Below are 14,555 nucleotides of genomic sequence, written 5' to 3'. Positions count from 1 at the left end.
TAGTTCCGATTCCTTACATTTCAGTAAAAGATAATTAGTTTTTGATAAAAATTGCAAATAAGCATAAGTCGTTACAGATACAATAATCTTTACGAACTTTTTCATACTAGTTTAAAACTTTTCCGTGCGTTATTTAGTGAGTGTCCGATTTACAATTTATACTTACTGGGTCAGATCAAACTGGTGGTGGTGGTGATAGTGCGGGGTAGGGGGCTGCAGGTCGTGCATGTGGATATAGAACTCGGGAACAAGCGTGTACTCGCGCGCCATCATTCTACACGACTGGTCTGCGTGCCGGGGCCCGACTGACTGAGCAAACGAGCGCCCGCCCTGGCGCCCTGCCGCCCTGCCGCTACCCTTACGCCGCCTCGTGCCTTACACTCTCAAACATCTTGACGACTTACGAACTTATTTTAAAGCCACGTTTATATAATTTGGTTTATAATAACAGTTACGCTATTTTTGTAATTACACGCACTTATTTTACGCACTACTCGAAGGCACTACTCGAACGCACTACTCGAACTTGTATTTGTATTGAAAACATTTATATTCAATATAAAGGACATCAGTCGAAATGTATTAATAAAGCGTAATCACACACAAAGCATATAACCGAACTTCACAATTTTGTTTCGAGTTTCTTCACATGCGTACATAGGCAAGGAAAAAGATTGGTAAATTTTCAAAATTTTATAAATATTTTTAATTCAATCAGACCAATATTAGTGTACAGCGCGAATATTAGTAGATTATATTTTTTTTATAGTGGATGTGTAATTTGATTAACTTATATTTGTTATGCTTCTAACCACTATGATAAGAAGAGTGTTCTCGGTAGCTACAGATTCCTTCGACTATAAAATTTAATTGTCAGCCCTTTAATACTTATGAATAGAAAATTAATTATAATAGTGTTTGCGCATGCAACTAGGAGTGACTTGGGGTTTCTTCTAAGTATTCTCTCCAGCACTAAGTGCCAGTCGGTGATAATCGAAGGTACAAGACCCTCTTCTACTACTGAGAAACTGACTTGGTTGTCAAAAATCTTGCCCTGCTTATCAGCTTGCCAACAACCTTACAACCTCTCAACGGAAAATATTTCTTTATTTGGTGCAATTACTTCAGTTGGAGCTAATTCATAATTTGCACTTAAATGGATATGATGTGCACTCAAGTTTCGAGCGATACCTATTCTTTTTATGTTTCTGATAGTCGATAAGTTCCTTCAGGTCAACCACGATAAATAACTTCCATTTGCATAATCATTATTATGTCAAAATACACAGAGATAAAAAATAAGTGAATTCCATATTACAATTTTATAATAGCTACAATTTAAAATAATGGAAAGCCCAAATTTTATGCCATCGGTAAATTCAAAATATTTTGATATTGACTTTATTCGATAACTTTAAAATTATACGACGTCTTAATCGAAGCATTTTTATATATATTTTTTGATGAGTTCATCAATCTTTATTTGTTTCGAATGTAATACAACTCATGGTTGTAAGAAACGAGGAAGGGAGGATGCAACTGTCACTACGTTAAGATTAATACCTATATAATCTCACAGTCATAGTCTGAGCATAACTACGAATAACGAATTACATGAACTAAATAATAATATTTATATTTAGTGAATAAATTATATGAATAATTATATAAAGTATTAAAAGTGTTAAAATCGTCTTTCTACGCGTTAATTAAAATAATTGTAAGGTGAGTTGGGGTAGGTATCATTGTAAAACGTGGCACTGAACGTCCAGAGGAACGCCGCGGAGTTTTAGTCGGTAAGAGTCCGACATACCCCTTCTGTTCCCCCGTGCAGAAGGGCATCCATGAGGATTTCTTCGCGTTAAAAAAAGGTATCATTGTAAAAAGGGAAAGACCGTAAAATTCTTTTAATCGCGTCCTTTTCATTTCCTTTATTTTGTTACCTCCACCTCTTACGCTCTATAAAATATATAACTTCTGTAATTCAAAGTTCCAGCCATTATTTTACCTCGTTAGGGGTAGAATTTCGTTATTTTTATACAGCAAGCCAGGTATCTACAGAATTTGATAGTATTTTCTTCAAAATTCAACCCTTTCTAAGGGGTTGATTTTTCGCAATAGTGTGTCCTTCTTCCTATCCAAATATTTAATTTCAAGTATTTTAAACTCGTTATGAAAATTATGAACAAAAAGTTGTTGACTCAAAAAACGTTAAAAATACGTGAGATAAGGGCTAGTTATAAGATTGCTGTAAGTAACTAGATTAATAATGTGTTATTTTTAAGATATTTTTCTAGGTCGTCATAAGTAAGTACAATAACTCTCACCGACATCCACCCATTATTCTCAGAATTCAGACGAAATCAATTTATAATGGAAAATATAAGTGCGTTGCAAAACATGCATAATATATTCGAACTATGCGTCATAATAGTAAATGAAACTTCCACCGAGTTGATATTAAAAATTCACATCATATTAGTCACGCAAAAATACTATAGCAGTAATAGATCAGACAGGGCACAGAAAATGGCACGGTGGTGCGCAAAGTTCCCGGCTAACACTTCCTGAGGTGGGAGGTCGCGCCTCGCGTTAACACACTTCCTGTCAACTGCATGCACTCGAATGCAGTCACGAGCAGCTAAGAGTGCAGCGCGGTGACGTGTGCGCCCCTGAACTTGGCCGTCATCACGACAGCGTGAACTTCGAGCGAGCCTTCATGCTACGGCACAATACGTGCGGTCTCCGGTTCATTCTATGCTGAGCAGGTAATGTACTGTGATATACGCGCGAAATCTCGTGGCGCACGCTCTCGCGGCCGCCATTACACGTGTCGCCGCCGCTGGTAAACATAACGTAGCATTATGCAACCCACAATGTACCGGTCTAACGCATGATACATATACGAATATAACGAAGTGAGGTCGCGTGATCATATTTGTGTATTCGTTCGACTGATCCTTACAAAAGCTTACACCGATAACCTGAATACTCAAATGTTGTGACCTAACGATTTAATAATTATTTTCTCGTCGTCGTACTCCGCACACATATAAAAACCACGTTAATATTAGGGGTTGAACTATACTGCCTCTATGATGGCCTTCTACAAATTTATTTAAAACAGTCGTCATGGCGACTTATCCGTAACGTACCGTACGTACGTAACGTAGGTACGTACGTAACGTAATTTTGCAAATTAGCACAAATGCTAATTGGGCCAGCTTGTATAGCAACATTTTGATCAATCGCTAATGTCACAAAAATGACAAGCGAAACGAGAATAACGGCAAACAAGTAATTTAATAAAAATTCAAAAACCCGACTGCATTAAACAGGCTGAAGTAGGGGTCCGTTCACACAGACCGGCTCGGAGAGGAGAGCAGATTTTTATCACGTTAGAAACAGAGTTTTGAGTACCTAATTGTATTAAGGTTTATTATTACATGTGCACTTCTCTTGTCACTAAGAATGCTTGACCGCGCTTCGTGTGAAATAATAAGAGGAGCCGGCCGGCTCTGCCTGTGTGCTCAATGCTCATTCTCCCTCGCGCAGCCGCTTTCAGATATTTACCAGCCGGTGTATGTGAAATAGTTGGCTGCTCCGCTCCGGTCAATTCCAAGCGTATACCGTCTGGTCTGTGTGAAAAGAAAAATGCGGGCCGATGCTATCCGAGCCGGTCTGTGTGAACGGACCCTAAAATTTCCAAAAACGGTGAAATAGGCGTTTCATTATTTTTATGCAGAAAGCTAAATACAAAGTTTCATAGTAGGTATCTGCTTCAAAATCAAAAGATGTTCACACAGTATTACCGTATTTTATCCTCGTAGTGCTCATTTACGCTATATAAATAACCTCTGAGTAAAATTCCAGCACTCTAAAGTGCCGCTGCACTTTTCCCTTAGCGTTATCTCTGGCACAGCAACACTACTCATTTAGTCAGACAGTCATCTCGATGTAATATATTTATATATGTATGTGTAATCTACCCTTTTAATTTCCTTTGTTTTGATACCCTACTCGATAGGTTTGGTATTTTTTTTTAAAACGTGTTACTATTTCGCAAAAAAAAATCCACCATTTACGATCTATAAAAGATCTATCCGGTGATTATATTACCTCGTTAAGGGTAGAATTACATTATTTTTATCAAAAAAGCCTGATACAACATTTTATAGTGTTTGCTTCAAAATTGACGGTTGTTCAAATGAACTATTAACCCTTATTTTACCCTCTACGGGATTGATTTTTCGGAAGCGGATAGAGAGGTGTGTCCTTGTTCCTACCCAGAAAGCCAAACACTAAATTTAATAGTAGTTGCTTCAAAATTAAAGGATTTCAAAAAAACTGTTTGTCCCTATTTTACCCTCTTAGGGGTGGAATTTCCAAAAGGCCTTTCTTAGTACTTATTTTCGTTATAATGCCCTTTTGATATTTTTTTCTAACACCTATCTATCTTATTAGTAGAAGATCCGAAGCTAAGTCGAACTGGACCGAGCTGATAATAGAATGAAACTCATTTTATAACGAAATTAGTACATTGGGTAATACATTAAAAATGGGTTTGCTAAAAAAATCCTGGACAGGATAATTTTAATTATTTTTTGAAAAAATAATTTTCATTTTGCAAACAACCCTATATCAACGTGTTCACAATAAAACAGCGCTTCTACTGATATAAAATTTTATCTATTATCATCATGAGTGCAAGTAGTTGCCAGCGAAATACCTGTTTATACCTGACAACCCAGTAGTTCGTCCACGTAAATAATAGGCAACCCAAAGCCTGCACATTCTGTATGTTTTTAACATTCACTCAGAATAGAATTTTCTTATTATCTTGATGTTGCAAAATTTAATTTTCAATGAAATTTTAATTTTTCAAAAAATAATTAAAATTATCCTGTCCAGGATTTTTTTAGCAAACCCATTTTTAATGTATTACCCAATGTACTAATTTCATTATAAAATGAGTTTCATTCTATTATTAGCTCGGTCCAGTTCGATTTAGCTTCGGATCTTAGACCATATCCTGTCTAACGGTCATTGAGACGCATATGACACCTTAACTGTCGAAATTTATCCAGCCCTTTGTAAAATCGGATCAAATAAAGAAAGACAAACATACAAGACACGCGCGAAAAACATAACCCTTCCTTGGCAGTCGGGTAAAAAATTATATCCAGAATTTATTTTGCGCCTAGTGATTACACATGGTCCTTGCTAATAAATAATATATAAATATTCGTAATGACCTTATTTCATTTATCGCAACACAGTTATAAGCGAAAAGTGTATTTATTTTGTCCCAAGTTAACATGTTTCTATACTTATGGACCGTCTATGTCGCATAATGGGCAATCGCGGTAGTAAACATTAAATTTTCAACTGAATTTGTGCATGAGATACTGAGATATTAAAATAATATTTTATTTATTTGAACCCTTATCTTAGATTTTATGTTAATTGGTTCAGCTTATTAGCTTGGAGAGCTATTAAATATATCCCATGTAATACATAGACGAATAGTTATACCGGCGGCAAATGGAATAGGCCTGAAGTACACGTCACCCGACACTGTGCCCGCGGGGACATCTTACACCGGATACATGACACTACCTGCGTGATTGCTTCTATTTCTGTTAATAGAAAATTGTATTGAACGCGGGGATCGATCGGAGGTAAGCTCTTGAATCATTTAAATAGGAAAATATTGCAATAATCACCAGCCACTGTCAGACACGAAGTACAAAGCTCATATTGTATGTCTGTAATCGGATGTTAAGATATTTGGTGCGCATTTAGCCTTTGAAAACAATGTCGGTTGGAGTTTGTTTACATATTTATGGATGTGATATTTCAAATGTGGGGCTCCGTTGAGGTGTATTTTTGTATATTGTAGAAATTGTGTATATAAGGTATTGGGTGACCATTGAAATAACAAACAGGTTTCTGTCGTGATGTTTTAATTATATAATACTACGTGACCCGGCAAACGTTGTGTTGCCATATACATAAAAAAATGTTAAGGGTGAACAATATCTAGTTGCCGATTCTCAGATCTACTTAATATGGATATAAATCGGTAAAACCGTTTCAGAGGGGTGCGGTAACTAACATTGTGAACACGAGAATTTTATATATAAGATAAGAATAGCAGACGAGCTGCAGTTCACCTGATGGTAAGTGGCTACTGCCGCCCAGGAATATCTGTAATCAACTCCAGGTAAGATTAAGTTAGGTAAAAGTTTTTTCGTTCGTGAGTGCCTCAGGTAACATAAAAGATCACTTGGACTCATACCTAATTCCTTTAAATTAGTAATTATTTTACGTAACCCCCATAATATTTTCCGTGAATCTGTATACTACCTAAGCCAATATTTGCAGCGGAATAATGAATGACCCGAGTGTCCTTAGATAGGTGTTAGAAAAAAATTCAAAAGGGCGAATTTTTGACGCGAAATTGTAACACATTTAAAAAAAAAGTTAACCGAACTTATCGAATGGTGTACCAAATGAAAGTAAATAAATATTAAACATCTTAATTTTTCACATTCATTTATCACATCACATTTATTTATTTTACTTCATAAGGTGTGTTACATTAGTAAGTGGCTAGAGCCTCCTTTTAAGCACGCAGTGCCTATATTAAGAGCCTCCGCTCTTCCGAGAACAATATAAACTTATGAAATATAATACAAGGATTATTTTAAGTAATTTATCTAATTTTACATTAATCAATAACATAAGTATTCTTGCCTAATATTGTGTGTGTGTGTGTGTGTGTGTGTGTGTGTGTGCGTGTGTGTGTGTGTGTGTGTGTGTGTGTGTGTGTGTGTGTGCATGTAATGTATTATATATATGAGAACTGTAGTAGTGATTCTGCCTGTTCGTAGCTAAGAGTTTGTAAATAATTAGTTAACGCTTTTTTACATTCGAAATAAGACATTTTATTTATTTTTATTGTTTTATTAATTTTATTATATAATTGAGCTGCACGTTTGTTGTATTGCATACTAGCAAATAAAGTGTTCGTTTGAGGGACTGGGGCAATAACATATTTTCTTCTCCTTTGCAACTTGCAGACGGATCATATGACAGTGTTTTATGTTGTTTTAGTACTATTTGTAGTAGATATAGCTTTCTAACTGTTAGTAAATTGCTAATAGAGTAGAATACCTGTAGGAGTTTTCTAGGAGGAGTTTTCTGTAGAATACCTTCTTCTTTTAAAATACATAGTTTTAAATAACCCGCGTTGTGCACGTTCCAACTGAATGATTTTCGTTTTAGTCGCACCTCCCCAGATCGATATACAATTATTAAATTAAACGTAGATAATAAAAACGTATTTGTATATATATAAAACAGCAAGATGACTGACTGGCTGACTAATTAAATGACTTTTTCATTTTTCAGAAATCAACGTACAGGCAAAACCGCTCAACTTAGTTCTCAAATTTTGCACATGGGTTTGCTATATAACGAAAATAAGTACTAAGAAAGGCCTTTTGGAAATTCCACCCCTAAGAGGGTAAAATAGGGAAAACAGTTTTTTTGAAATCCTTTAATTTTAAAGCAACTACTATAAAAGGACAATGCCCATGAAAGTATGGACCGCCGTCCAGAGGTGCATCAAATTGAAACTTGTTGTGGACGATGTATAATTAACCAAATACTACCACCAATAATTATTTTTTTAGATGAGCACCAGGGTTCTTAAGTTATTTACCGAAATGTTACATAACCTCAAAATCGAAAACATCCGACGATAGATTGATGGTCGGTTTTAACTGATAGTAGGTACCTATAATGTAGTTCGATTAATATATTCCATTTACTTTTAAAGGTAGTAGGTAAAAAAACCTAAAATAATCCTAAAACAATGAATTTTGAGTATAAAATACCGCCATTTTAATTTTTAAGAACAACAATCAACATTCAGTCTTATTTTATCTTAAATGGAATCCCCTGTTCAAAGAAACTATTCTGATCGACAAACTATGTAAAAAAATCAAAAAATAATTTTAATATTACTTTCATTTTGACACATGAGAAAAATCTTTAGTCAAAACACTAATTGATCTTATTGAATTCCGAGTATAAAATACCGCCATTTTAATTTTTAAGAACAACAACAATCAACATTTCGTCTTATTTTATCTTAAATGGAATCCCCTGTTCAAAGAAACTATTCTGATCGACAAATTATGTAAACAAATCAAAAAATAATTTTAATATTACTTTTATTTTGACGCATGAGAAAAATCAGTACCAAGAATGGGCATTCTCCTTTGGTGTTTGGCTTTCTGGGTAGGAACAAGGATACACCTATCTATCCGCTTCCGAAAAATCAATCCCGTAGTTAGAAAGGTATTTAGTTACAATGTTGTCTTATTGTTGTGTAAATAACGTTGCCGACTTTTATCTTTTGGTCGTCAACCTTTCTTGTTTTTTTGTCGTCAAATTTCACAGACATGATTGCCAAATTTTTTATCTAGATGCACTTTTTATTGCTTTTTTGGTATGGTCGAATTTCGACCACTGTCGACCACTAGTAAGTAAACTCTACAGTACTAAGCGCATTGCGAAATTTCGGGTTATTATTTTTCCGCTATTATCATTGACAACACACTACCCTAGTCTTTGATGCAAAATAATCACTTGGTCTATTGCTATTGCCATTTTCAAGTAGGTAAGGATAACAGGTTGTGAAGAAGGCGCTCTCTAGAACGAAACTACGTCTCGAAGAACTGTATTGAAATAAAACTTTGCGAGGTTAAGGGTCCGCAAATAATCTTTTTACTTCGAGAATTTCATTTCAATAAGCCATAGAATGTTATGAAATAAGTGGCTTCGTTCATACTTTAAACGTTTTTTAAAATAAAAATTCGTAAGGGTATGAGTATAAAAACAGTGTTTTAGGGAAATTCGTCCGTATGTTTATTAATCATGAGTAGGCTGAGAAAAAGAAAAGGGTAGTATTTAAACGAGTAACTGTAAATAAAAGTTTTGAATGAGAAAAATAATGAATTTTGGTTATAGTATTACTAAGTGAGCGACTGGCTGCGAGTGACGAGAAATCAACAGAACAGCAACTTACAAACATTAATGTGTGTTACTTAAAATACGAAATGAGAAGCTTCATTATATTTCATTATATTTGTTTTTGTTAACGAGGGGGAAACCTTCAAAAGGTACCCGGTGCCGTAGGAGCGACACAGGGTTATGTGGGACTCTTACCGCACTAAAACCCTCCGGTGGCTGTCCTCGGCGCTGCGTAGTACGTACATAGTTAAAATGGTATAATTGAATCCTTTTGAAAAAAACTGTATTATACGTGAATAATGTTAAATTTACACGCATTAGAACATTCAAATCGCTCTACTGTAAAGTTGTGAAAACGCACTTGCACCAGTTTACGTAGGACCCGTCGATTTGAGCGACCTAATATTTGTCTAAGCGTAAACATTACGTCCTGCGTTTTATTCAATATTTAGCAAATGTTTTTTTTTTTTTAATACTGAGCAGTGTTTGTCATTATGAAAACTTTTTAGGGTTTCTAGTGAGTTATACAATTTTAAATATTCGTCTAGGCGATGAAAATGTACTGCAATTTTTGTAACAAAAAATATAACCAATTTCCAAATGTCACAACAAAGAAAAAAGTAATTTAAATACATGTTGGTTTAGAGTTTAAATATACATCAAAACAAGAGCTTTAATGTTCTTACCATTATTTCAATAATGGTAAAACATGATACACTCTCATAGCAATCTAACAAAAAATAATTTCGGTTCAAAGAAATCATTTCCAAGAGTAAACTTGAACACGTCATTAAACGTTTTTGTAAAGTACATAATAACTACATAACTGATCCAGTAGCTCGGAGGCAATTATGTAAAAGTTTCTGATTATTTAAGGATTCTTTCCCTTTCTTTGTTTTGACGTAAACAATTCTAAAAATAATGTCTACGTTTTCCGACTTCAGAACTACGTACTAAACCAACATTTATTTCAATTATTGTTTACTTTGTAGTGACATAGAAGTCGGTTAATATTTAACACGCTTTTATTAGCTTGGGTTGTATGTATGTATGTAAGTAACAAAGAAACGGAATCTTTGAACCCGATTTCTATCCACTTTGAACGTTCAGTTTAATTCAACATTTTGAAGAATTATCAAAAACCGTTGACAATACACGATTTTAATAATTTTGTACCATTGTCCTTATCAACATCCTCAGGATTAACGATTCTCGAGGCGAGAGAAAGAGAAAGGATTCCGTACTCAAAGGGTAAAACGAAACCCTCCGCTGTCTGTTCGTGAGTCACAGGGCTCTATCTCTTAAACCGTAATAGATAGACACTTGATTTTTTTACAGACGATGCATTTTGATGGTCGCTATAACAGCAGATACTAAAAATTAATAAAAGAAATATAGTTCAAAAAACTAAAAATCACGCTTTTATGATAAACTCAACTGAAAAGTAGAAAATAATTTTCAATGTGGTAATGTGATAATGTTCATGGAATCTCAGTAGTTAAATAAACGACGCAACCCCAAAAAATAATCGATGTTCATATTTAATCGATTACCACTTCAAGAGAAGGCCACGTTCACAATACATAATTTAATTCAGTAATTTGGAAGTGGTAGAGCCCTGTGGCACGGCCTCTACACTTATTATTTCTGCCTAAGCAGCTGTGTTGAGGGCGGCTGCAATGTAAAGTAGCCGACCTCATGTAAGACTCCTATCTTATTTGACCGCAGTAGGCACTTATTATGTGTTACTCAACCCATTGTTATAAACCAAATCAAAACAAAATGTTTTATTGCAAAGTTTTAGAGGATTTATTCTTGAAGGGTTGTAGGTTGAAGGGTTGGTACGTAGGTGTATCGTACGAGCGTTGCGTAAGGTGTCTTATTAATAGAATCGAAGAGGCGAAAGACATTTCACTTGTGATAACACAGATCTTTTTCATAAAAATATCATGTAACAGGCAATTTTCTTTGAATCTACGGGACCGATTAACCGATTAATTTTAAACAAATATTAAGTTAAAAACACTATTAGAGTTTTCCTATTGTATCCTTCTTTAGCGACTCCGATTTACAGTTGTTGGTCGATTTTTTTAAACAGAGATATTTAAGAGTCTTTATATAGCTAATCTGGAAGTTTAGTCCAATAGCGAATAAATATAGCGCGATTTAAAAGTATCTTACTATTTCTATGAAAAGAGCAATAAGGTCAATATATAGTCTGCGACGTGGTGAGTCCCTGAGAGAACTGTTTCCTATTAAAATATTGACGGTATTTTTTTTTTTTATAATATAGAAGTAGCAGACGAGCATGCAGTCCACCTGATGGTAAGTGGCTACTGCCGCCAATGGACATCTGTAATCAACCTCAGATAGAATTAGATATTCCTACCTGAGGTCGGCTGCGCACACACAGATGCGCCGCTACCCCTGAGGACTAAGCTGGAACGCCTCAGAAAAGTATGTCTCCCTTACCACACCCTTCAAAACGGAACACAGGAGCTCCTAACACTGCTGTTATTAGGCAGAAATAGGTGTAGCGGTGGTGCCGCCGGAATCGAACCACAAAGGGTTCTACCACTGTCCGCGCGTGCCATAGTCCGTGCGCCCGCGCCGCGGAGTCCAGAACCCCCGTACCTCGTCTGCTGCTTCAGACATCTACATAGTCAATACATCTATGAAAATATTATGTATATAAGAAAACACACTGATATGTTTGAAAAACGTAGTAACCACCATAACTTTAATACTAGAAATAGAAATAAATTAGCAATTCCTAAACATAGATTATATAAGGTGGCTAGATCTTTCATGGGCAACTGTATTCGCTACTACAATAAAATACCCGACCACATTTTGAATCTCACAGAAAAAAGTTCAAACATATCGTTAAATAAACGCTATGTTAAAAAGCGTACTATAACTAAGTGATTATTGGACTGACAAAACGGTGTGGTCTGTAGTAGTTCCAGCTCCACATGTACCATTAGGTTAAATTTAACATTGTAAAAAACATTCTTTTTAAAAGATGTGTGTTATGGAGTTTCTTTCTCGCCGCTTCTTCTCCACAACGAAACACCTTGTGAAGTGGTGGTAGTCGTATTGTCATTCAAAAAGTGCTCTGTAAAGAATCTATTTTGAATAAAAAAAATGATTTGATTATAGTTGGAATTAAAGTATCTACTGTTAAATCCCTTGTAGTTGCATGAGACTTTTTTCCCGTCTAAATAACAAAATACCTGTTGAGCGTGGAGCTGACAGTCCGCGGCGCGCCGCCCGCCCCCACCCTACACGAATTGTTCAATGAAATGAGTACATATCGTCTTTGAAGAGGTGATATCGTATCGATTCGTAGCGAGCGTAGTAATTGTATTCATATTATAAATGTAACAAAACGATATTCCTCAATTAAACAATATCTCTTTTACAACGATTAATAGCTATTTATTAAATACAATATCTTATGTAATTGGTTATTCTATACCTACTGGCTAAATTTTTGCAACGTGCGTGGATGACAAAATAATAAATATATTTAGGAATTGTATACATAATATGGTATCAGGAATTGAAAAGAAAAATCTAATCCTACCTGCCACCCAGCCACAGAGCCGATCTCAGAAATTGCGCGTGCTTACCTACACTCATCACAATTAAGGTGGCAATTAAGAGTCATCCCCACTCTTGCACCCTAGATTGCCCCTGCGACAGGTGTGTGAGTAGCCTGCCTTAGGCTAACCGCCCATTGGCTATCATTGATCAACGAGTAATTATAGCGATTAAAAATTGATTTTTAATGCGACTGTCAAAAGCTGCTCAGCGACTATCTGTGGCTCGAGCCATGCAGATAAGTGGTTAGTCGATTATTAACAGATTCTTATATTATGACTACAATCTGCCGCTCGTCGGTCGTTCAGTAGCTTAAGCGACAAGATTCAATGGGCGGCCAGCATCATCATCATTGGCCAGCTTAAGATTTTACGAATGAACTTTTCCATTTAAATTATTTTTATGAGAGCATCGCCTTTCGCAGTTATAAACTTTTGGTTTCGCTCGCTCATTGCGAACTTCCTTAAACATTTGGAATATAAACTTCGTGACCCTTTTAATTAGGTCACTGTATATTAGTAAAATACATAACTACAATAAGTAAGCAAAATTAGCTTGTTATTGTAAAAACAGGTAATGTTTTGCAATAACAAGCATAATCAACACTACTGTTACCAGTGGAGCAAAAGCATAGTTAGTCCTACGTCAGTAGGATAATATATCTATGAGCAAAACGCTATAACTGACAGCCACTGCATTTGACAGTACAAGGATCCACGGTAATACCAGTTGAATACATATCGACCCCCCGCAGCTTCGCCGTGGAGTGCCAGTATGCCCATTCAAACAATAAATATTGTTTCTAAAAGTGATAGGATATTAAGATACTACGATTTAATTACTACTAATACTAAGATAAGTAATGCTAAGATTAAACTACTTGAAATCAAATCAAAATAAAAAAATATTTTACTCAAAGCAGATTCTTCACCGGACTCTTTTTTACCCCACTGCCAAGGAAGGGTTATGTTTTTCGCGCGTATCTTGTATGTTTGTCTTTCTTTCGTGGCTATTGGTGTCGAAACTAAAGACTACCGTATAACAATTGCAGCAATCTATTGCCCACCTAGACATTCCATAAAGAAAGAACAGTATGTAAGATTTCTAAATAATTTAACCGAAAAATTCATCTTAGGTAGTGATTTTAATGCCAAAAATACCAACTGGGGCTCGAGATTAACAACTCCCAAAGGCAAAGAACTATTCAATGCCTTAAAAGAGACTCATTGTGAAGTTATATCAACAGGACAACCCACATATTGGCCCACTGATCCTAACAAAGTTCCTGATCTAACAGATTTTTTATATTCAAAAATATGTCATGTAGGTATGGAGGTATCATGAGCATTGAGGGCTCGTACGATATGAACTCGGATCATTCACCAATTATTCTGACACTAAATCAAGGCTTTGTGCATAAAAATAGTCAGATAGGCCTAGTAATTAAGCAAACGTTTCAAGATAGATCTTTCTCGTAATATAAATTTGGATGTTCCCCTTAAAACCCCGGAACAAATAGATAAAGAAGTCGATGGATTCGTCAAAATTATCCAAAACACAGCCTGGGAAAATACACCACAAACTAGGTTGAGAATTACTCGTCCTACATATCCAAGAGAAATTATCTAACTTATAAGCGAAAAGCGGAGACAAAGGAACAGATGGCACCAAACTAGGTCTCCTGAAGATAAGAAACATCTGAACAACCTAACAAAACACTTAGGAGAAAAATTAAACAATTCAATAACGATACCCTGAAAACCTATTTAAAAGGCCTAACAAATGATCGCAGCACAGACTACTCATTGTGGAAAGCAACCAAAGGATTAAAACGTCCAATCAAGCAGATTCCCCCGATTAAAGATAAGGGTGGAAAATGGGTAATTGATGATACGCAAAAAGCT

General features: G+C 35.5%; 1 protein-coding gene across 1 annotated transcript in view; it reads right to left on the bottom strand.

Moving 5' to 3' along the window:
* cyc (basic helix-loop-helix ARNT-like protein cyc) overlaps positions 1–525 on the bottom strand; it is a 35,236-nt gene extending 34,711 nt beyond the window's left edge. Inside the window, exon 1 of the mRNA XM_073075337.1 lies at positions 167–525. Coding sequence (XP_072931438.1) covers positions 167–273 — 107 coding nt within the window. The 5' untranslated portion in view covers positions 274–525. The remainder of the gene's footprint in view (positions 1–166) is intronic.
* Positions 526–14,555: the final 14,030 nt, after the last annotated feature.

Source organism: Epargyreus clarus, unplaced genomic scaffold (genome assembly GCF_041222505.1).
Source record: "Epargyreus clarus isolate Ecla_fem2 unplaced genomic scaffold, WU_Ecla_fem_2.2 ptg000007l, whole genome shotgun sequence".
NCBI lineage: Eukaryota > Metazoa > Arthropoda > Insecta > Lepidoptera > Hesperiidae > Epargyreus > Epargyreus clarus.
The sequence above is the reverse complement of the archived record's forward strand: the minus strand, read 5'-3'. Positions and strand labels throughout refer to the sequence as shown.